This window comes from Oikopleura dioica, chromosome PAR (genome assembly GCF_907165135.1).
Source record: "Oikopleura dioica chromosome PAR, OKI2018_I68_1.0, whole genome shotgun sequence".
Lineage (NCBI taxonomy): Eukaryota > Metazoa > Chordata > Appendicularia > Copelata > Oikopleuridae > Oikopleura > Oikopleura dioica.
In genome coordinates, this window is record NC_137293.1 from 1688754 (window position 1) to 1709716 (window position 20963).

The window sequence follows — 20963 nt, forward strand, 5'->3', positions numbered from 1 at the left end:
TAGTTTATTGATGCAGGAGAATCCTTTGATCAACTCAGTCAGTATAAATTTTGGTGGGAGGTTATTCGTAGAAAAACTGTACAGCGGGATTTGTTGAGGGTTTCATACAAAGTTGAAAATCAAGAATTTAGGACCTTCTATCCAATAAGACTCACTTCTTCGAGGTCCTTTTCTTGTAAAAGCCACCTAAAAAGAACGGTACTGCTTGCTAACACATTTGTTCTTACCTTCTGAGGCTTCTGACAAGCTCAAAGCCGTTGAGATACTCGACGCCGTTGTACAAGACAGAATGCACTCCATCCAGGAATGATTGAGAATCAGTATCATCTTCTGTATCCTCGAATCTCGGATGAGCAGAAGACGGAGCGGGCCGAGGTGAAAGGCTCGGAGGCAGACCTAGGAAGGGAATTCGATCCCTGAAGGGATTGTGCTTTGTCAAGTCCTCAGCGTTGAATTTAGCCACTCGACTAGTGAGAATGTCGTTATCTTCGTCAGTCCTACTTCGACCGAGCATACGGGTACGCTGGAATGATCGTCCGCGGGGGATGTAGTCGTTGAGAACCAATCCTGAATTGTTTTTTGAAAAATATTCTTGTTGGGCCCTGCTAAACTGAAATCCTCAGGAATATCCTCAACTCGGATGATATTTGAGACATTCAGCTGCAATTCTTTGGAGAAGACTGAATCATGGCGCCCGAGTGCCGCAAGAAACGTGGTGTTCTATATCGGATGTTTTCGGGGAATTTATTTGAACTTTATTAATTATTCTGGAAAATTCTTTTATATGATGGCTTGCTTACCTTGCTCACGAGCATCTTTCCTGGCTAGTCTGGCGGTTTTCTCCATTTCTTCAAGCTCAAGAATCATTCTGTTTTCTGCCCGCGTTCTGCAGTACCGAACTCGACCTTATCAAAGTTGATTCTAATGTTCGACCGAAAAAAAAATGAAAAATGACAATGGATACACAACTAATCGGATAATGCCCGGGAGAGAAAGAATTTAAAAGTCTCACATTACTAAGCAAGCTCGCTAAAGTTTAGCCCTTAATTTTAGAGTACAAACTCTTAGCGTCTAACAGACGGCTAAGCATCTTTTCAACTCATTCCTGACCACTCAAGCGCGTTGTTCTTCTCTTTCCATCTACATCTTCGTTTCTCTCCATCGTCGATAACTTCCAGTCCCGGGTCACAGTAGATCTGGCATCTGGCTCCAGCTGCGTTATGATTCTCAGAAGAAAGCCATTCTCGGCCAATCCTGCATTTCCAAGTCCCATTCGGATATTCGTCCAGGGGTCCGGAATCATTTTCAAAAAGGGGAGGGCAGGTTTCAGTATCGTAGTCAACCGGCGCTTCCCAATCTGTGATCTCGTTGGCTTCATCAGAATCTTCTGGAACACAGTCAAAATCGTCCTGTGTCCACATGCAAGCCTTCGAAAATGTTATTCTTAGAAGCTAGAAGTAAAATCTTACATCCTGTCGATTGGAGCATCGGCAACGTCTGGTAATATGTCTATTACCGGGGATATAATTCTTCGGACACTGCAGCTTACATCTGAAAATCTACTTAGCGTCTTTATGAACACGATGAGCCGTATTTTAGACTTTCGAAAGTGAATCTTTTTGGTTGCATAATGATCGGATCAGCGGCATCAACAAAGCTGATTTGAGTCTCAAGAAGAGTCAAGTAACCACTTTTTCTAACGCCATGTTTTCGGGTCAGTATAATTCGAGGGTTGTTTCGTGATCAAACTATACCTTGAGTTAAAATGAAAGCCTTTTGAACAGCTCCAGCTTCCGACCTCAGAACTAAGCTCTTCGCAAATACCTCCAGCGACGGGAGCTTGTGTCGTTATCTCAATATCTTCTTCAGGGAGGCAGAAAAGCTGCTCGTCATTCCAATCACATTTTCCTTTGCGGCATTTGCACCGCAAAACGGTACGGCGCTGCTCATATCGATCGTTGCATTGAAGTTTGCACTAGTACTGAGCTCATAAAACGTCGTAATTTTAGGAGGAAGATTTTCCGAATTTAATCAAAAATATTTATCGAACTCTCCTTTGTATCATGAGAATTCCCATCTGTGCACTCCCAGAAACCATTAGGATCTTCAAGCGCCTCACAAAATTCGTCTGCCGCGGTTGTCGTAGCTTCAGGATCTTTTGTTGTTGGAACTGGCGTCGTGGTTGGCTCTTCTAAGCAGGTTAAGTCTGGTTCAGTCCATCCGCAACCAGTATCAGAACATTCGCAGGATGTTTTCATTCTGAAAACCGCGTTGAGTCAAGAACATGAAATTCGAGATCATTCGATAATTACCTAGCGTGAGAGTCAAAGAGCGGTTTTTGGCAGCGAAGTTTACACTAAGAAGGATTATTGTTAAATTGCACAAATAGTTTGTCGGAAGACACGGTTTTGTGTTCCACTGGTAACCTAATAAATAACACGCAACGGAACTAAATCAAGTATTGTGTGCTACTAAGAAGCTATTATTGCGATCTTCAAACCTGGACACCTTCAGGGAGAGTGTCAGCCAACTCGTATTCTTCTGGGTTAAATTCGAAGATTTCACCACCCCAGCCTTCAATTTTACAAATCCATTGGGAGCGTTCATGAGGAGCAGTCAATGGTGGGCAGTTTTTGCTTTCATCAACTGTTGTTGCTGTTGAAACCCACGACCATGTGGTTGTTTTTGGTGTTAATTCATCAGAAGTCGAGGTAGTATAAACTAGAGTTGACGAAGTAGGATCATACGAAGATGTCGATGTTGTTCCTTGATCACTTGTCGTCGATGAAAATGCAGAAGTGCTGGTATAATCTGTCGATGTCGTGGGTCTTGATGATGTTCTGGAGGTTGTGGAAGTGGGGTCATATGAAGATGTCGTTGTTGTTCCTGAGTCTCTTGTTGTCGTAGAAAATGCGCTAGTGCTGGTGTAATCTGTTGTTGACGTAGTTTTTGAAGTTGTTCTGGAAGTTGTCGATTCGGTCACAGATGTGGTGTAACCACTTGTGCCGAAAGGAGTAGTTGTAGTTTTTACAGTAGATGTTGTCGTAGAAGTTGTTGATGTCGTTGTTGTTGTGTAACTAGTCGTAGTTGTGATTTCTGTCGTGGTTGTTGTGGTCGTAGTTGTAGATGAGGTTAAACTTGTGTAATCTGTTGTTGTGGTAATTCCTTTCGATGAAGTCGTTGATGAGGTTGTCGCCGAGCTTGTTGTTGTTGACAAGGTCTTTGGTGAAGTTGAAACTGAGCTAGAAGTCGTCGTGTAATCCGTTGATGTGACAGAACTTGTTGTTGTTGTTGAGCTAGTCGTTGAGATTGCAGTGGTATAATCTGTTGTTTGCGTGGTAGTATACTTTGTAGATGACGTTGCAGTTGCTGTTGTCGAAGAAACTGATGATGTATAATCTGTTGATGTTGTAATATCGGTTGTAGATGTGTTCTCAGTCGACGATGAGTACCCTGTCGATGTTGTATAATCTGATGTTGTCGTTTTTTGTGTTGAGGTTGATGAAAAATAACTCGATGTACTTATTGGTGAGCTCGTAGATGAAGTTTGATCAGTTGAAGTTGATGTTGTCGTCCTTGTTGTTGTGAATTTGGGCGTTGAAAATGTTGTTGATGTGGTCCTTTCTGTAGTTGTTGTTCCAAATGTGGTAGTTGAGCTTCCATAAGATGTTGTTGATGTGTACGCCGAAGTTGTTGTTGGTTTGAACGTTGAGGTTGTCGTGGAATATTCAGTTGTTGAAGTTTCGAATAGAGTTGATGTTGTCGGTTCAGTTGTGGAGCTGTATAAAGTCTTTTCTTCAGTCGTAGTTTGATAATCAGTTGTGGAGGTCGATGTCTCGAATAGAGTAGAAGTTGTTGGCTCACTCGTCGTGCTGAAAGAAGAAGACGTTGTCTTTTCGGCAGTGGTCGACTCATAACCAGTTGTTGAGGTTGAGCTCTCGAATACTGTTGATGTTGTTGGTAAAGTCGTAGAGCTGTACAATGTCGAAGTTGTCTTTCCTGAAGTCGTTGTCCCAAAACCAGTTGTTGTAGAAGTTGACGTCTGAGTCGTCGATATTGCAGAGCTCGTCGATGTTTCAGTAGTCGTTGTAGAATAAGTTGTGGTAGAAACTGTAGTCGAGGTAGACGTTGACGTAACTGATGACGTTGTTGTGATGTCAGAAGTTGTCGACGAGGTTTCAGTTGTTGTTGTAGACGTTCCTCCTGTAGTCTTGGTAGTAATGTCCTCGGTCGAAGTTGTTGTTGAGATTGTTGTAGTTGTAGAAGTATTTGTCGTTGTTGTATACTCTGTTGTTGTCGATTCTGGTTCCGTTGTTGTCGTTGTAGTCATTGTGGTGGTAGTAGTTGTTGAAGTTGTCGTTGTTGATGTTGTCGATCTTGTGGTTGTTGTAGTTGTAGACTTTGTTGTGGTTGTAGTCGATCTTGTTGTTGTCGTGGTGGCAGTTGTAGTTGTGGTTGTAGTTGATCTTGCTGTGGTGGTGGTAGTTGTTGTAGAGGTAGCTGTTGTAGTTGTTGTCTTTGTTGTGGTTGTCGTCGATCTTGTGGTGGTGGTGGAGGTTGTTGTAGTTATTGTAGTTGTAGTCTTTGTTGTGGTTGTAGTCGATCTCGTGGTCGTTGTGGTGGTAGTTGTAGACTTTGTTGTAGTTGTAGTTGATCTTGTGGTTGTGGTGGTGGTTGTTGTTGTTGTGGATGTAGCTGTCGTCGTAGAAGTAGTTGTTGTTTTAGTAGAAGTGGTTGTTGTTGAAGTTGTAGTCGTTGTGCTTGGTCGTCCCGGACAAAATGTATCAACACCTGATTGTAGTTCAACATCGAAAAATTTCCATTTGCACCCAGTAAAAAGCAGTAAAAAGCCATTCGATGAAAAACAATCACATTTTGCTACGCCGTGAGCCTCGCCATAATAACAGCTTGGAGTGCATACTGCTCCTGATTCTAGGTTCTCTGGGCAAGCCCATTCTCCTAGCTCGATTGTTGCAGCGTCATTAATTTTAGTCCCGTTCAAGGATGAGCATGATTCCTAAAAGATAACATAGTGCTTTTTCGAGTCAATTTTCTTACGCTTGATCTTGAAGCTAATTTATATGTAGTCTCCGCATTGAAAGTATTTTCTTCGTCCAAGTCAAAAGAAAAACACGTTCCAAGCAGCAAGAACGTGAAAAATCGACTCTTCATAAAACTCTCTTTTTCTAGTCGCGTCTCTATTTATAAATTTTTCATAAGAGGATTATCTCTTCTTATTGAGAAAAACTCCGCAAGTCCAAAAGCAACTGGAAATACTTTTGCTTGTTGTTTGCGTGATTAAACAGGTTTCAGAGTCGGAGATCACTCAGCCAAAATGCTGCCCTGCTGCCTGAAATGGATACGTTTTAGCTTGAGCCCCCGGATCGACAAAGTTTTCAATAACCGCCTTCACGGATCCTCGCCCCTTGGCCTGGAGAAAAATGATAGAAGCAAAAGTATTTTTCACAGTTCGTTTATATTCTCTCAGAATTTAAATAAAAGATCCTTGGCAACCTTCTCCAACACAATCTTCAAATGGTCGGACTGCGGGGATAATTTGAACTTCGGAAGTGTACTCAAATCCGTGAATTCCATCTGGGCCAGGGAAAGCGATCTCGAAGAAAAATGCTCGGTAGGTTTCTGGGTTTTCTTCCAGTTCGATAACCCAATGGTTCTCGGCAATCTGAGTCGCCATGGTTTTTCGGAAGGTATTCAATTGCGCTTGGAAATCTAAAGATTTTATGAAAAAAGTCTCGATGCGGAATCATACTAATAAGATCTTCCGGTTTGATCATAGGAGCGGTCCAGGAAGGATCGAATTGTCCATGGCCGCGTGCTTTCGAAGATGTGTATTCTCCTGTCAGATTGAAGGCTTTGTACAAATCGTACATACTGTCCTCATCGATGTCCTTATCAGTCAGTTCAAGCTCAACTTCTTCTTCGTCATCCTCCGCTGAGCGACCAGCACAAGCATCTGGGCATACAGATCCCTCAGGGCAAGGTCCTTAAGTTTTCAATCTAACAAGAGTATATTCAAATTCTATACCTGGATATCCGTCAGGCTCGTTCGGCATGTCTGGAAGAAGATAATTTCCTTTTTCATTATTTCGAACTCCGGCAACTCTGAAATCTTTTCTGAATCTCGACAGATTGTCGCCCATCCAACCAAAGATCATCGACGGCTGAATCTGTCCAGTAACGTAGAGGTCGATTCGTCCTTTTCGAGAAGCTGCATCTTCTGTAAGCTCCCAAGTGAACTCCGGAAGAGGTTGATCTTTCACGGCGGCGAGGAAGGTTGATCGAATGGTGAAGGCGAGATGAGGGTTGGAGATTCCATTGAGAAGGGTACTAAAAGAATATAAATCCCTTTTACCGGGGTAGACTTCCTCAGGAAGTCCTTACCTGTGATCAGTATTTGGCATCATTCGGATAAATTTCGGCTCTGGCATCTCATCCCACCAAAGATTGATATCGTCAGGCATGAAAAACTCGTCTCCGGTCGCAGAAATTACCACTTTAGGCATCGTGAAACGATCTTTGTAAGTAAAAGGGTCAATGAGGTCCATCATTGGTCGCATATTTGGATCATCAATTCTAAAAAATAAATGTTTGTAATAAACAAAAGCTACTGTATCGGTCAAAAAATAGTCAAACATACCTGAACTTATTACTTTTGCATTCATGCATGAAAATATAGACGTCTGCCAAGACCATTAAAAATTTGTCATTTAAAAAAATTAGGATAATGAGAAACCCGCAATCGCGTTTGACTTTCGATGTAGCAATAACTAACAGAGCCATGAAAAAAATATGACTTTCGCGACCGAGCTCACCTCAATATTGAGTTTTTTGTACTTAAAAGAACGTCTCGAGAAATAAAAAAAGGAAACAAAATGAAGATCGTATTGACCATTTTCTTTTTTCTCAGCATTGTGTTAGTTCATTTATAATTTTTCTCAAAAAACATTATTTCAGGGCTGCTGATGGATGGCTCTCATCGAATTTAAAAAGTCTCATCAACAAATATTCCAGGAGAGTTAATGGTCTTGGCCCAACCATGAGGTAAGAAATTCATTCCCGTTGAAAAATATTAAAGTTTCTAGAACTCGAGATGCCCCGCATAATCTCTTCCTCACTACGAAACGAAGCGACCCCGGTTCATCCTTCTTTCTCCGGAATTTTATGACATTCGATTACCCACGTGACCAAACTAGTATTGTTTACAAATAAACTTACCTTCCGTTAATACCTTCGTACCAATAATCCGTAAATGTAAAGGTCCAGTTGCCCATATTTCGCCACATTTGATGCATTATATCATCCATATTTAAAAAGTCTGAAAGCCTCAAGTTCAAATTTAGAAAAACATTATGAATTTTTTACCAAGAACGATCGGAGCTATCATCACCACTCGCTCAGGGTCAGCAGCAGCTGTCATCCAAGTTGTCCAGCCTCGTTTTGAAGCACCTTTCATTGTTGATTAAAAATGTATTGAAGACTCACCCAATTTACCTGTGACACCCCATTTGTCTATCTCCGGCCAGCCAAATTCGTCTTGAACAAATTCTGAGACCATGTCCATTGCCCTCAGAGCTGCTTTTGTCATTGGAAATCTGAGGAGCCACTCTGGCTCGTCTGGAAAATCGAGAAAGTGACGCCAAGTTATGGCAATGATAGCATCTTCCGTTCGCTTGCACTTCCAGTCGTTGAGGAAAATCAAGCGCTCGTTTGGCACTTGTTTGATTCCGACAAACACATTGCCTGTTGTTCGAGCGAAGAAACGGCCGTATTGAAGCATGTCGTCCATCAGATTCGGCGGGTTGTTGCTGTTGCCGCTGCCGTCGATGAGCATGAGAGCCGAGCCGAGAAGCTTCTTGTCGAGGATTTTGTCATTAGGGACCCAAACATTGACCCAGTGCTTCCACACAGTTCGCTCGGGATGATCGGGACCATCGTTGTCGATGTAATAAACTTAATGTCGAAATGATTATTTTTCATAGAAAATTACAAATGTAATTGCTCGTTCGATAGCCTATCGGGTTATACCATGATTCTTTCAAACGACCTTTGCTAGCGCTTTTAATTATTCATCAACGATTGCCAGCTGAAAAATACCCAATTTCTCTTGCGAATTTCAATTTTATGGTTTTTATCCTAAACCAAAATTTTAAAAATTAGCTCACCCGACTCATTCAGCCATTTTTGCGACTTGAGCAAAAACGCGTATCCAGTGATATCCTTGAACTGAGTGTACGTCTCTCTCAACTCGTAACTGTAGTATCCGTCCTTTTTCCAAACATACTCGTCAAAAGCGTTGCACAAATCAGTCGGCCTGGTCTTTGGGCACGGATTTCTGTAGTAGTCTCTCGGGTTATTCAGGTAATCCTGAGACCAGGAATCTTCCTGGGCGGAAGAAAACGAGGCCAGAACCGCGAGAAATTTGAAATTTCTCATTTTGCAGCGGATTGCAGGGTAGTTCTGGAAGCGTACCAGAAGAGCAAAGAAGTAAACATGAAAGATGCAAACATATTGCATAGAATAAACATAAACAAAGCGGGTTATCGTTCGATTTTTATTCTCATTTCATGTATAGCCTATATATGTATAGGACATTTTTGTTATACAGTGAAGGAGTTCACCAAAGTCGAATTACGAAGACTTTTAGAAGAAACAGATTTCATTTTATCAAACAGTAATTATTCTTCAAATTCAATCGTCTCGAAGCTGGAGCAAATTTTCGGCAGTGAATTCTTTTCTGCAGTAAGGACAGCTCGGTTTCTCCAAACTCGCGATGCAGGAGCTGCACATTTTGTGGCCACAGGAAGTGAGGGCGAATTCCAAATGGTTCCGGTAGTCGTATCGTTCGTAGCAAATCATGCAATGGTAGAAACGGTAGGTGTAGTCGTCCATGTCCTCGCTTCTTGGCATTTTTATTTTTTTCTTTTTTTTCTCGATTTTTGGCTTTTTGGATTTTGCGAATTGAATGAAGGACTCCCCAGGGCTTTTTATGTTCTCGAAAATTTTCATGCAACTGCAGGTGATTTTAGGCCATCTGGAGGGAGGTCAGTTGGCAGAAGAAACAAAGATGGCCTACTTCTGATAGGCAAGGTGGGAGATTTATGCGGTCGATAGCACATTTTAACCTCCCTAGAAACGGAAAATCTAGGTTAACGATCGAGAACCGCATGACTTGACTGTCATGTCTGTCAGACCTAACCTTTCTGAACCTCCGCGTACGAGGTTCTCTCCAAAGAAGTTATGCGAACATAACGTAACAATTTTCTAAAATGCAGTGATTTTTCAAACTTAAAGGTTTTTAGTTGAAAAAAATAGACGTTGATAATGTTTTTAAGAATATTGAACCAAGCTGAAAGAAGATGTTTTATTACAATGAAGAGGTTTATTTCGTGACGATGAATATGACCGTCATCGAGTATGAAATAGAGCCACCACCAAAAAAGTAAGGATTTTTTATCGATCAATTCCGTGAAATTCTTTCAGGCGAGATCTTCTATTTGAGTTTGTTGGATCAAATGCGATGCTCTTTGGAATTCTAATCGGACTCTCCTTCGTGACCGTAAGTGGCAACAAGTGTATCCTTTTCCTTCATCATTTAAAGATGACAGCGATTATTTCTTTGACGGTTTGGAACTACAGGAAAGAAAAGCGAAAAATCAGAAGTCGTCAACTTATTACTTCTGAAAATACGACGATCAATACTATTTCCGAATAAATTATTTCTTGAACGGAATTTTTATTAGTTTTATTGATTTTTTGATATGATTCTAAAGCTTGAGTAAGTTGAAAAAGTTGTTAAAATTAGAAATAAGCGTCAGGTCTTAGTCTGAAAAAAGCAGCAACCATGTACATGCTCCCAGTAATCACGACAGTCTTGACTTCTTCCGGCATGTTTTCGAGGCAATCGTTAATTGAATCAAATTCCAGCGTCCTGAGACCATATTCCTTGGCACTCTCAAGTGCTTTTGCTATGTTTTCGCGTTGCTAAGTTTTATTACTCGAGTTTTATTGATTATAAAACCTACTTTTTGCATTTGGTCCTCAACGCTTTCGGTCAAAAATGTTGGAAAAATATGCGAAAATTTCTCTTTTGTCAAATTTGAATCAAGTTCGTCTTCACTGAGGGCAATATTTGGGCATCCGGCAAAATAATCAGGCTTCATGATTTCCGCAATATGCACCATTTGACTGTTGATTTCCCGGCCCTTCGCTGATCTCATTAAAATGAGCGTTTCTCCTTCCTTTTTCGCAGCTGCCCAGTTTGAAAGAATTTTCATCGATTCTAAGAATGAAGACCTTGATGAAATCATGGAGGACTACACCTGGAGTATGCGCAGCGTCTAGAAGAATTTTTATCTTTCTTCCTTTTACTTTGTGCTCTAAAATTTGTTGCCTTCCAGGCCATCTGACGGAATTTATGGCCTTCTTTTCCGTTGAAGTAGCCGCTTTCATCAGGTTCGCTTCAGTCGAGCAACTCGTTTTTCTTAGCCGCTCAAAAAAGGTATCGTGCTTCATTTTTCTCATCAAATTCCTTTAAAAGTGCGATCGAATGAAGAGAAAATAGAGATACCTCACAGCAAGAATAGCACTAGCTGCATTGATATTTTGCGGAAATTCTAGTTCCGTTGAATCGATAAGCTCTCCAGAGGGCGTCAAAAGCTGCCCTCTATGCTTTGCTTCTTTAACGAGCACTTGGTAGGCTTCAGGGTACTCTTGCCAGGTCGTAATGAGGGTTGCTCCTTGTCTGAAAATTCCAGCTTTTGCCGCAGCGATTTCTTGGATCGTATACCCGAGTTTCTCCAAGTGATCATAGCCAAGCGCTTATTCATGAATAAAACTTGAATTTAAAAGTTGACGAACCGGAAATGCAACAAACTCGTGGCGCGCCCATTGGATACTGCGATGTAGGACAAAGCTGGCCACCGATGCCAACTTCAAGGATGACCACGTCAACTTTTTGCTCGACAAAAGTCTGGAAAGCAATCAGCGTCAAGTAATGAAACCACTCATTGCCACAACGCAGAGGCTCCGTTTCGTCTTCTTTCTCGAGCTTTTCGAATGTCGCGGACAGTTGTTCTTCAGAAATCGGTTTGCCATTGATGCGAATGCGCTCGTTGATGCTATTGAAATGTGGCGAAGTAAAGAGCCCAGTCTTGAAGCCCCTTCCTCGAAGAAGTGATTCAGCCATCGCGCAGGTTGTTCCCTTTCCCTAAGATAGAAGTGACTCTGAATATCTACGGATGGGATCTTGTACCTTTGTTCCTGCACAATGAATGAGAGGAATAGACCGGAGCTTTTCATAAAGCCTACCACCGAAAATCGTTTGTAATAGCTCACCAAATCGGAGAAAACTTCTTGTCCTTGCTTTAACAAATGTCAACTTATAATGATACAAATCTGAATTTTTAGTATAAATTTTATACGGTCCCGGTAATACTCATTTTCATATCTGTTTTTTACATATTTATACGCATTGAGTGCTCGCACTACAGCGAAATATTGTATTATGATAATTTCATTTATATCACTTTCATGGTGCACTAAAAGATCCGGTGATGGCTCAATTATCGTCATTTATCTCTTTTTTTTTATAAAGATGATTTGAGTAAAAATTTTTGGAAAAGGATATAAACGAAGTAAGCAAAAAAAAAACGGAAATGACAAATTTCCGTTAAAGTTCATAGTGAATATGAATTATAAGAAATTTTTTTGCTGGACGTATTCAGGGTGTTTGGGCACGAAAGACATATTTAGAAAGCAAAATAGGGTATTCAATTATCATCATAAAGTTTATTGAATAATTACGCAATATAATATTATATTATATAAAAGTCCGCTATAATTATTTATACATGAAAGCAGTATCTGTTTTCGTCTGTTTGGCAATGATACAAAAGAAGAAAGCGTTTGGAATCAAATTGAAGCAGTTTGGGTGAAGCTGTTTATAGCGAAAGACTTTTCAAATTTCTCCACGGTTCGCGGCTCGTTTTTCTGACGGAGATTTTTCAGATTGATCGAAGGAAATTGACAGGTCCGACAGACCTTTTCGCCTTTTTGGAGGGTCAAATGTTTATATTGAAAACCATATTTAATCTCCTCAAAACTGAGTGTTAAAATTGTTGTCTCAAAAAATGACCCCTTCCTAGCAGAATTTTGAAGCGTCCTTCCCAAAATAGCTGCAATCTTTCCTCCACTCATCCGCTCGAATTTATCGTGTTTGACCTGCGCCTGAATTTGTAAATCTTTAGCTCTATCACCTGATGTGTAGTGGAAATTCCAGTTGAATTCGAGCACCGGCTGGCCCCAAATATCCACAAGCTTTGAAAGAATCGTATAAAATCCGGGAATCTAAAGGTCGATCAATACTTTTTCCGAGTAAATTTTTTTGAACACATTTTTTTATTTTTTTAATTGATTTTTTGATATGATGCTAAAGCTTTAGTAAGTTGAAAAAGATTTGAAACTGGATGAATTAGTTGGAGAAAGTAGACATGCGCGATGGGAATCACCTAATCAAATATATGCATCTGACGTTATTTCTCAAACAAGTAAAGGCCCAGATAGACATTGAGCCTGTTCTTGATTTGAGGCTCTGAGATCATACTAAGAGTGAAACAATTTAATTTTTTTTGATGTCGACTTATGCTTATTCAGAGAGTTCACTAGGATCTTACGAAAATATTGATGTAGGAAATCCTCCAACATTCCTAACCCCCATTTTCGAAGATGAAGAAACTGCCAAACAACCGGTTATTTTGAAAGAAAAACGATCAAATATGAAGTTTTTTTCAACTTTAAGCATTATATTTGCTATAAGGAAGAGTTAGTTATTTTTATCTATTGTCAATATAACAAAATAGCTTTTAAACTTTTGAAGTCTATTCGTTATTATCGGATTATGGCGGGTCGGTTTGAAATGGAATCCGAAGATAATTGAGCTACAAGGCATGAACGAGGAAGTATCTCAAAGAATAATTGTTCGAGGCTTGTTAGTTTAGCATGAGCTTACCTTTAATTTAGGAACTTAATGCTTCACTGGAAAATGCAACGAACGAAAATGACAATATCAATATATTATTCAATAACGCTAACAAGGAAATTCAAGAGCTCAAAGAAACCAACAAAAATCTCGAAAACGATATCAAATTCTTCATGTCCCAAAAAGAAAGCATAATGATACTTGCTTCTTCCAAGTCAAGCTCAATCAGCTACTTGCTGAAAGAAGACGGCACTTATCTATCAGTCGCAGAGCACCTTTCTTTGCCTGCTCGTGGAGAGATTGTCGGCTATGAATATCAATTATCAGCCTTGATTAGGGGAGAAATTTATATTTTTGGAGGATTAAGCGTAAGCCGATGATACTTTAACGATTTAAATTCTTTAAGATTTCGCGTCTAAACATCTTCGAGATTGAAGAAATGCACGGATATGCAGCAATCCTTTTATACAGTATTAATCATCAGTCATCAATTACTTCTATCGATAATGGAAATGCCGGTAAAAGTTTTTTTTATCAAAAAATACTTCAATTTACAGCGATGATATGTAACATATCATATGTTTCGAGGAATCTACCATGAGTTGGGGAGAATTCACGCTGGAAGATTTGGCTAGGCGCAATATCTCCTTTGATCCAAGAGAATTTGAAGTGCCATTTAAACGCTGTCAGGAATATGACGGGGAACAAGCTGTCGCTAAGAATTCAACCGAATTTACACATCCTGATGCTTGTCTTGCCCTTTATAATAACAAACCAATGGTGATAGGAGGATCAGATTATTCAGATGATTTCGGTTTCTCCAAGGTTGAAGAATTCAACGGAGAAAACTGGAATACGCTTGAGGACTTTCCTAGGTGAAAAGAAAAAACAATTGATGTCTTTAGAAGTATTTTGTGATATATTGAAGTTGATGTACTATTTAGTCTTCTGATGATGATCTCTCTATAAAACACTCAGCACAATTTAATGATGTTGACTCAATCATAAATATTTAAGGTACATAAAATACCACTCTTGTCTTGGCATTGACGATGGATTGCTTGTTTTTGGTGGATCTCAAATTATGAATGAGCCGATGCTTGAGAAAGCCACGGCTAAACTTAATGCAGATCGAAGTTTATATGGAGAATTAAACGCCCAATACAAAAATGGCGTTTATATTTATTACCAATCAGTTTGGAAAATGATCGGATATCTGAAGAACGATGTAATAGAAAAAGAGTGACCAAAATTATCATATTTAGCATGCGTATTTATCTTTGTCAAAAATTGGAAGCACAATTTTTCTCGTCAGTGGTGTTGAATATGGGGATCTAGAATGGCATGCCGAAACGTAAGACATAAAGAATCTTCGCCAAATTATCGTTATTCAGCTTTCCTGTCGAGACTGTATTCTGGGATGCTGAAACATCCGAGTTTTGGGACATGGACTATGTTGATTTTACCAATTCGACTTTGGGAAATACTATTCGTTACCATGAGGAATCTTTCAAAAGGCCTTTAGTTTTTCCTGTAAGCAAGTCACAGCTTGATTTTCTGACTGAAACTCGGATAAATCAACTGAATTAAATGAATTGTTTCGATTTCTTTTTTCTGGCGAAAATTTCTGACAACCATTCATTCATTAAAAAGTTTATTGAATAACTTTGCTGTAGAATATTATATTTGATTCGGATATTAATATTTATACATGAAAGCAGTATCTGTTTTCGTCGGTTTGGCAATGATACAAAAAAAGAAAGCGTTTGGAATCAAATTGAAGCAAATTGGGTGAAGCTGTTTTAAACGAAAGACTTTTCAAATTTCTCCACGGTTTGCGGCTCGTTTTTCTGACGGAGATTTTTCAGATTGATCGAAGGAAATTGACAGGTCCGATAGACCTTTTCGCCTTTTCGAAGGGTCGAGAAGAGAACTAGTGGGAAGACTATATAATATAGTCTATATTTTATCTGCTCAAAAATGAGCATTGAATTTGTTCTTTCAAAAAATGACCCTCTCCTAGCAGCATTTTGAAGCGTCCTCCCCCAAATAGCGGCAATCTTTCCTCCACTCATTCGCTCAAATTTATCGTGTTTGACCTGCGCCTGAATTTGTAAATCTTTCGCTCTGTCACCTGATGTATAGTGGAAATTCCAGTTGAATTCGAGCACCGGCTGGCCCCAAATATCCACGAGCTTTGAAAGAATCGTATAAAAACCGGGAATCTAAAGCTCGATCAAGATTTTGCAAGATTTGAGGATATTTACTCGTTTTGGGACTTCGATGGTGACTTCAATTTGCACTTGGTCCTTGTTGTCTTCATCCCATTTTATGAAATTGGTTTTTGTTTCGGCTGTGAAATTTGAGACTTCGGTGGTGAACTCGTTGACTTGTTTCGTCTCGAATAATTGGGAGTCTCGGTACCAGACTTTCATGATTTCAATATGATTTTTCTTAAGGATGTCAACAACGATTGACTTGTGCCATGTCCGATAAATGTCGTATTTTTGAAATCAAGCTTGAGTATTTTTCTCAAAATTCGCAACGGCTCTGATTGAAAATTGAATTTCAATTTTACCCTCGTTGGCACTTTTCTCATCGAGATCCAGTTGTTCAAAGCTTTCGCGTGCAAGCTGATAGTAAGCCAGATTTCCGGGGCAATCCTTCACTAACGCAGTATTAACCGGATGAGTCAGAAGCATCGGAAGCTCTCGTACACGGTATTTGTTTTCCAGAGCTTTTTGAGCATATTTTTTTGGCCGAAAGAATATGAAAGATAATTTTGTTGATATACTTTCCTTGAGTCTGTTTTGTTTCTTGCGAAGACGCTTGACAAAAGACCCCAATGTCCAAGCATTTTTCCGCTGATGCAGCTTTCGTTCTTTCGTACTTGTCCAAAATATTCGAGTGCACTGAAGCGCCGGGGAATTCTGTCATTTGACATTTCGCGGACGGAGGAGACAAACCGCCTTCGGGATAATTGGTGTGAATAGCAGTCAATCCGCCCTTAATCTGTTTTACACCTGTAATTAGATCATCGTAGAAAAGGGGAAATAAAAAAGGGTTTGGAAACAGTCCTGAACCATGGTGATTGTTTGCGGGATCATCAATCTCGTTTCTATCATCAGATGAGTGTATAGTTTTTCCTTTTTCACCCATTTCATCCTTTATGCATTATTGAAAAAATCAACAATCTTGGCTCTATCTACTAGTAGATGATCAAACAATTTTTCGACTCATTTTTTGATGTTTCCATTTCGTGTTGCCTACTTTTTCATTAACATTCCTGTAGTTGAGTGAGTTGAGTCCATCGTATTTGTTCCTGTAGTCCTTCAGTTTCATAAGCATTTTATGAGTCACCGCTAAAATAAATTGTATCACTAAACTCTATGAAGACAATAAAGTTTTGCCACTATGGGCATTTCTCTTTTACCTTGATAGCTATTTTCAATGTGCGCCTTGTGTTTTTCATTTTGAAAAGTCCATGGATGCGCGTGTCCACACATTGTGTACCGCGCAGAGTCGAAAACTTCCGGCTTTTCGATTTTCATTTGTTTTCTGATTCTGTACTCGATATCCGAGTCCTCTCTTCCCCAGCCCCAGAAGACATTTGTATGTCCATTGACCATCGTGTAATTCTGAGCGGACATCATCGTTACTCCACCAAAATCGGTTCCATAAGGGTATCGATAGTCGTACTTGTTGATCATCAAAGAAAGATGGATCGGATTCGCGCCGCAAGCATATCGGTTTCGATCATCTTCTGGTAGCATGTCTACATCGTGGAAAATGACACAATCGAAGCCAACGTCCATTTTCATCAATGCGTCAAACGCTGCATTCATCAAAATGCCCTAAAATAGGAAATCAACATGAGCTTTTAGTAATCTCCGTATTAATATTCTAAGCTTTGGCGGGTTGAATTTCTAGTCTAGGCGATTCTTCAACCCTGTTCCGGCGCTTGTCAAAGGCAGTAAGGATTGTGAAAGTCATTTTTTAAACAATGGAGTTTTCAGTGTGACACCCTTATTGTGATCAAAGTCTAGGATTCGCAAAACTCAGCCTATAAAGGAGGTTTACCTTATTAAATCGGCCATCATGATACTGCTCCGCCACAATGATGCAATAACTGATCTTTTGCCTCCTCAAAAAGGGATGAAGATAATATAACAATCTCTTCAAATGCGTCTCTCTATCTTTATAAGGGACAATAATCGCAGTTTTTGTTGTCGAAAAGCAGTCTTCTGGTTCCCAACAGCCTCCTTCCAAAAGTCCATCAGCAACTGTCTCCTCAACATGATCCCATTCTGTTTCAAGATTTGAGTCTGGAATTTGTCGACCGATGAGTGTATCAGGATATTTCGGGCACTCGGCAAGACCTTGATTGAGCCGGGGAGAGCCAGGATAGTCAGGGTGCTCGATATCATCGACGCCTTCTTTTTTTGGTTTTGGACTTGAAGCTTTCGGTCGAGCTCTTGTTTGAGCATCTTTTTCGGCGTCATCGGAAGATTGATTCTCTCGGTTGTCTGATGGTTCTGAGGGGTTTTCTGAAGGCTCCGATGTGGTGGAAGTTGTGGATTTGGTCGTACTGGCTCTTGAAGTTGTTGCGGCTGCGGTGGTAGTATCGACGGTCGTACTTGTTGTACTCTCTTCTGTTGTGGTAAAATGACTTTGCTGGATGTTCAAATATGTTCTTGATAGAATTTTTTTGAAAAAAAAAATTTTTTTTGGAAAAAAATAAAAATTAAAATTTGAAAATCCATTCCTGCTGTAATCTTCTGGTTCGACTTATAAAAATGAGTCATTGTTTCGTTGAAAAATAAAATTATAAATTTTAAGCTATTGCATAAATAATCTAATGAAACCAAAGTTCAACCGCTGCGGTTCTACTGATTTAGCACGGGCACGGCGTTCAATTAGATCCGCCGGCCGCCGCGTTCAAAACCAAAATACTACTTCTACCTTCCAGTTTGGGTAGCCCAAAAGGTCAGCCCCTAGATGCAATTGACAGATACTTACAGGTGAGTTTCTGGGATACTGAGCGCGGACGAATAGCGAGTGATTGATGATGGAAAAAATTCGCATATCTGAAAAAGAAGACTCAAATTTCTAGCTGTTTTATATCATTTCTTTGAATTTCTATCTGATTTTTTTTCTATAAGAGCCTCAACATCGGGATCCTTATAAAGGAGATCAATAATTTTCGCCATTACAGAAGAAAAAACGGCCATTTTTTGACGATTTTCGTTGATTTTTTGAGATTTTTTCGTTTTTGGCAAAAATTTCTTAGAGATTCCCATAAAAGAAAGATCTAACCATCGAAATCGTCCCTCAAGATCATCCCCAAACTTACATCAAAAACGAAATCGCCATGGAAAGCATGACACTCGTCAATTTCGTCCTGATCCCGCGCAAAAACGCATTCATCATGCGCCAAATTTTGATATTCAGAAATTTGACCTTCTCCGAAATTTTCTCTTTTTCAAATTAAAAAAAAGTACAAGCAACTGGAAATAGTATTTATCTGCTGCTGCGTAAACTAAACAATTAAAAATCTACTAGCCGATTGTTTGTCCGATTTTTTTTGCGGCGACGCACAATGGCGGCGCTAAAGATCGGAAAAAGTGCTGCACGTTTCGGTAATCGAGACGTGAAAATTCACAGAAGGAAAAGCTCAATAAGCCAGGGAAAAGAGCTGTTGAAGGGCAATTGCAAGAAAGGATTAATTCTTTAGGGAGAGGGGGTCCAGAATGGAACGCAATATTAGATCAAGATCTCTATGGGCTTTTGAACGAAGATGTAGGCATACAACTCAGTTAATGTTGGTGGAATTCGCCTCGATTCTATGGGACCAATATGAATGTAGTAAAAATATCGATGCGCGAAACTAGTTTTAAGGGTATCAATTCCGAGGAATGTTCAAAATTTTGAAATCAAGATGAAGTTTTCTGATGTTTATTATATTATAAAGTTCTCAACATCAGTATTTCAAGAAAATTCACGTAAATGGCTCTATTTTGACGGGATTTTTGACCGATTTTTTCTGAACAATTTTTTTCTTATTCCCACCGCCTGATTTTTCGAACCCTTTACTTGCCACCCAACATATACTAATTCTTCTATCGAATCAGGTTTTCCCGCATTTTTCGTCACGGAAATCCCAATTCTCGTCTACCCCCTCCTTAAGTGTCTATTGATAACAAAGAATGATTAGTAAGGAAACAATCAAGCCAAAAAATTGAATTCTGTCAAGAGAAACAATTTTATTTATATTTCTTTTTTTCCTTCTAGGAGTAACCTTGAAAAGTTCAAATAAATCAACGCATTGTTGCAAGAAAAAGAGATGATGAAGCTTGTCTAAGCGATTAGATTTATTAGCAACGTGAGCTATGTGAGCTCTGGCCACGATGGTCGACATCGGGCTTCTTAGATCAGAGACGGGCAAATGATACATTTTCTTAAGCCGATCTGCTTTGTTTTAATGCCTCGATTGCTCGCTTTTTTCTTCCTCTTCAATTATCGCTATTTTTCCAAACGATAAAATAAGTGAGCTCTGTCTGATAAAAAATTCATAAAGAAGGAACTCTAGGAAAAAATGTCTACTAGACAGAAATTTAAAAAGAGAGCTGAGTTTTCTGCTGAAATCCGTTGCTGAGTAGGAGCTTATTTGTAAGTCGTTATTCTTACTCCTGGTGATCCCACTCCACGTTCACGAAAGTATCATCTTTCTCCTGGCAAAGGATTGAATATAAAGCAAAAAGTCCTAAATCAGCGCTGAAAAGAGGAAACAGTGGCAATAAAACCATCGCGCCGATAATTCGAGGGAATGTGACTTTCACTTTCGAATGGATAAAGAGTAGATGAGCTGGGCGGTCTTAGAGAAAGTCCTTCAGGAATTGTCGAAGAGCATTTCTCTTCCTGGAAAATTATGGGTCATGCGCGAATCGGTTCAAACATCTGTATTTGAAATAAGAAGACACTCTAGTGCCGCTAGATTATTTATCAAAGAAGCATTTTTGAACCAATCAAAGTATCTCTTTATTTTTCGAATTCTCGTAGTTCTGAGCATTGGTGACAAAATCTTCTCTGACGAACAAACGTAAGGTCTCTTTTCTCTCGTCATTCTATATTCTTCTAGTCGATTTCAATGCGATACAAACACACCAGGCTGTACAAACGTCTGCTTCAACCGATTCAATCCCATCTCCCCGATTCGATTCTGGGCAGTGCAAGTTCTCTTCGTTGCTGCTCCCTCGATCGTCTTCTCTCTTTGGATAGGACACTCTGTTGCTCAAAAAGACGCTGGGAAATCTAAGAAAGCAAAAAGAAAAGCAAAAATTGCAATTTTAAGTCGGCTTTCTTGTCAATTACTGATGGAAAGCGCTTTCGTTGTTTTGCAGTTTTATCTTTACCGACTTCGATTTAATGAGCAGTAGGATGATTAATCGTATGAAAGATGATAAAAAATCAGCTTTGAGTGCAATCCTGAAAAACGATTTCTCGATTGGTCTGGCGAAAATTGGCGGCCATGCATTGGAACTATCGAATGCTACCTCTCCCGGCCGCAGGAAAAGAACATTTTTCTTTGGTACATGTATGCGAGCTCTGGAATCTGCGTCCTTCTCACGCTTTTTGAGCTTGGCATATTTTTGAAATCAGGGCCGAATCAAGCTGCTTACTTGCCAAAACCGACGAAGACAAATCGAAAATCACTGCCGCCGAATAGACGGTTGCAGAATAGACTTCAAGCTCGCCGGAGGTAATTTTTTATTCCCAGAAAAATATTGAGAATTTTAAGGGGGGGGTCGACGAGAATTTTTTCAGGGGTGATCGTAATTTCGCTTGTACACATAGTCTGGGTATGAAACTTATATTTTTGGAATTGTCAGATCCTCCCGAATCTGTTGAGCCTAAAAACATTTGATAAAAATGAGATTTAGGGGGTGAAATTAAGAAAAATGTGAAA

The 20963-nt window shown here is 39.7% G+C and overlaps 6 protein-coding genes across 6 annotated transcripts; all 6 read right to left on the reverse strand.

Annotated features, from left to right (window-relative positions):
- Positions 1 to 21: 21 nt before the first annotated feature.
- On the reverse strand, positions 22 to 1971 carry LOC145703772 (uncharacterized). Its single transcript, XM_081781158.1, has 6 exons — positions 1755 to 1971; positions 1470 to 1551; positions 1100 to 1427; positions 801 to 899; positions 228 to 567; positions 22 to 186 (listed from the first exon to the last, which is right to left on the reverse strand). Exons 3-6 carry the CDS (start codon positions 1419 to 1421, stop codon positions 138 to 140), a joined length of 810 nt encoding a protein of 269 aa, XP_081637284.1. The 5' UTR covers positions 1422 to 1427; positions 1470 to 1551; positions 1755 to 1971; the 3' UTR covers positions 22 to 137.
- A 56-nt stretch (positions 1972 to 2027) lies between these two features.
- On the reverse strand, positions 2028 to 5287 carry LOC145701096 (uncharacterized). Its single transcript, XM_081778325.1, has 4 exons — positions 5059 to 5287; positions 2501 to 5017; positions 2313 to 2356; positions 2028 to 2259 (listed from the first exon to the last, which is right to left on the reverse strand). Exons 1-4 carry the CDS (start codon positions 5170 to 5172, stop codon positions 2028 to 2030), a joined length of 2907 nt encoding a protein of 968 aa, XP_081634451.1. The 5' UTR covers positions 5173 to 5287.
- Positions 5288 to 5478: 191 nt separating this feature from the next.
- Positions 5479 to 8481, reverse strand: LOC145704187 (autocrine proliferation repressor protein A-like). The gene is made up of 8 exons (XM_081781626.1): positions 8184 to 8481; positions 7513 to 7971; positions 7384 to 7467; positions 7237 to 7336; positions 6403 to 6594; positions 6047 to 6348; positions 5771 to 6004; positions 5479 to 5730 (listed from the first exon to the last, which is right to left on the reverse strand). The coding sequence occupies exons 1-8, from the start codon at positions 8452 to 8454 to the stop codon at positions 5492 to 5494; spliced, it is 1881 nt and encodes a 626-aa protein (XP_081637752.1). The 5' UTR covers positions 8455 to 8481; the 3' UTR covers positions 5479 to 5491.
- Positions 8482 to 10551: 2070 nt separating this feature from the next.
- LOC145701097 (uncharacterized) lies at positions 10552 to 11459 on the reverse strand. The gene is made up of 4 exons (XM_081778326.1): positions 11442 to 11459; positions 11273 to 11398; positions 10879 to 11227; positions 10552 to 10838 (listed from the first exon to the last, which is right to left on the reverse strand). The coding sequence occupies exons 1-4, from the start codon at positions 11457 to 11459 to the stop codon at positions 10552 to 10554; spliced, it is 780 nt and encodes a 259-aa protein (XP_081634452.1).
- Positions 11460 to 14815: 3356 nt separating this feature from the next.
- Positions 14816 to 15493, reverse strand: LOC145701098 (uncharacterized). Its single transcript, XM_081778327.1, has 3 exons — positions 15265 to 15493; positions 15011 to 15222; positions 14816 to 14930 (listed from the first exon to the last, which is right to left on the reverse strand). Exons 1-3 carry the CDS (start codon positions 15430 to 15432, stop codon positions 14816 to 14818), a joined length of 495 nt encoding a protein of 164 aa, XP_081634453.1. The 5' UTR covers positions 15433 to 15493.
- A 723-nt stretch (positions 15494 to 16216) lies between these two features.
- LOC145701100 (beta-1,4-galactosyltransferase 2-like) lies at positions 16217 to 18541 on the reverse strand. Its single transcript, XM_081778328.1, has 6 exons — positions 18351 to 18541; positions 18017 to 18084; positions 17763 to 17784; positions 17078 to 17666; positions 16431 to 16851; positions 16217 to 16359 (listed from the first exon to the last, which is right to left on the reverse strand). The coding sequence occupies exons 1-6, from the start codon at positions 18425 to 18427 to the stop codon at positions 16217 to 16219; spliced, it is 1320 nt and encodes a 439-aa protein (XP_081634454.1). The 5' UTR covers positions 18428 to 18541.
- Positions 18542 to 20963: the final 2422 nt, after the last annotated feature.

What these genes read in the sequence shown, in the direction of transcription:
- LOC145703772 (XM_081781158.1), bottom strand. Translation starts at nt 1,421, where the DNA reads ATGTGGACACAGGACGATTTTGACTGTGTTCCAGAAGATTCTGATGAA. An exon ending in GCTTGAGTGGTCAGGAATGA is followed by an intron (nt 900 to 1,099) that starts GTTGAAAAGATG and finishes GATAAGGTCGAG; the next exon opens with TTCGGTACTGCAGAACGCGG. An exon ending in CTTGTCAGAAGCCTCAGAAG is followed by an intron (nt 187 to 227) that starts GTAAGAACAAAT and finishes CGTTCTTTTTAG; the next exon opens with GTGGCTTTTACAAGAAAAGG.
- LOC145701096 (XM_081778325.1), bottom strand. Translation starts at nt 5,172, where the DNA reads ATGAAGAGTCGATTTTTCACGTTCTTGCTGCTTGGAACGTGTTTTTCT. An exon ending in AATTAGCTTCAAGATCAAGC is followed by an intron (nt 5,018 to 5,058) that starts GTAAGAAAATTG and finishes GTTATCTTTTAG; the next exon opens with GAATCATGCTCATCCTTGAA. An exon ending in CTCTTTGACTCTCACGCTAG is followed by an intron (nt 2,260 to 2,312) that starts GTAATTATCGAA and finishes CGCGGTTTTCAG; the next exon opens with AATGAAAACATCCTGCGAAT.
- LOC145704187 (XM_081781626.1), bottom strand. Translation starts at nt 8,454, where the DNA reads ATGAGAAATTTCAAATTTCTCGCGGTTCTGGCCTCGTTTTCTTCCGCC. An exon ending in GATAGCTCCGATCGTTCTTG is followed by an intron (nt 7,337 to 7,383) that starts GTAAAAAATTCA and finishes TGAGGCTTTCAG; the next exon opens with ACTTTTTAAATATGGATGAT. An exon ending in ATGCCAAATACTGATCACAG is followed by an intron (nt 6,349 to 6,402) that starts GTAAGGACTTCC and finishes ATATTCTTTTAG; the next exon opens with TACCCTTCTCAATGGAATCT.
- LOC145701097 (XM_081778326.1), bottom strand. An exon ending in TTCATTGTGCAGGAACAAAG is followed by an intron (nt 11,228 to 11,272) that starts GTACAAGATCCC and finishes CTTCTATCTTAG; the next exon opens with GGAAAGGGAACAACCTGCGC. An exon ending in ACGAGTTTGTTGCATTTCCG is followed by an intron (nt 10,839 to 10,878) that starts GTTCGTCAACTT and finishes TTCATGAATAAG; the next exon opens with CGCTTGGCTATGATCACTTG.
- LOC145701098 (XM_081778327.1), bottom strand. Translation starts at nt 15,432, where the DNA reads ATGAAAGTCTGGTACCGAGACTCCCAATTATTCGAGACGAAACAAGTC. An exon ending in CCATCGAAGTCCCAAAACGA is followed by an intron (nt 15,223 to 15,264) that starts GTAAATATCCTC and finishes ATCGAGCTTTAG; the next exon opens with ATTCCCGGTTTTTATACGAT. An exon ending in CAAAATGCTGCTAGGAGAGG is followed by an intron (nt 14,931 to 15,010) that starts GTCATTTTTTGA and finishes TCTTCCCACTAG; the next exon opens with TTCTCTTCTCGACCCTTCGA.
- LOC145701100 (XM_081778328.1), bottom strand. Translation starts at nt 18,427, where the DNA reads ATGATGAATGCGTTTTTGCGCGGGATCAGGACGAAATTGACGAGTGTC. An exon ending in AGTATCCCAGAAACTCACCT is followed by an intron (nt 17,785 to 18,016) that starts GTAAGTATCTGT and finishes CATTTTTATAAG; the next exon opens with TCGAACCAGAAGATTACAGC. An exon ending in ATGATGGCCGATTTAATAAG is followed by an intron (nt 16,852 to 17,077) that starts GTAAACCTCCTT and finishes TTCCTATTTTAG; the next exon opens with GGCATTTTGATGAATGCAGC.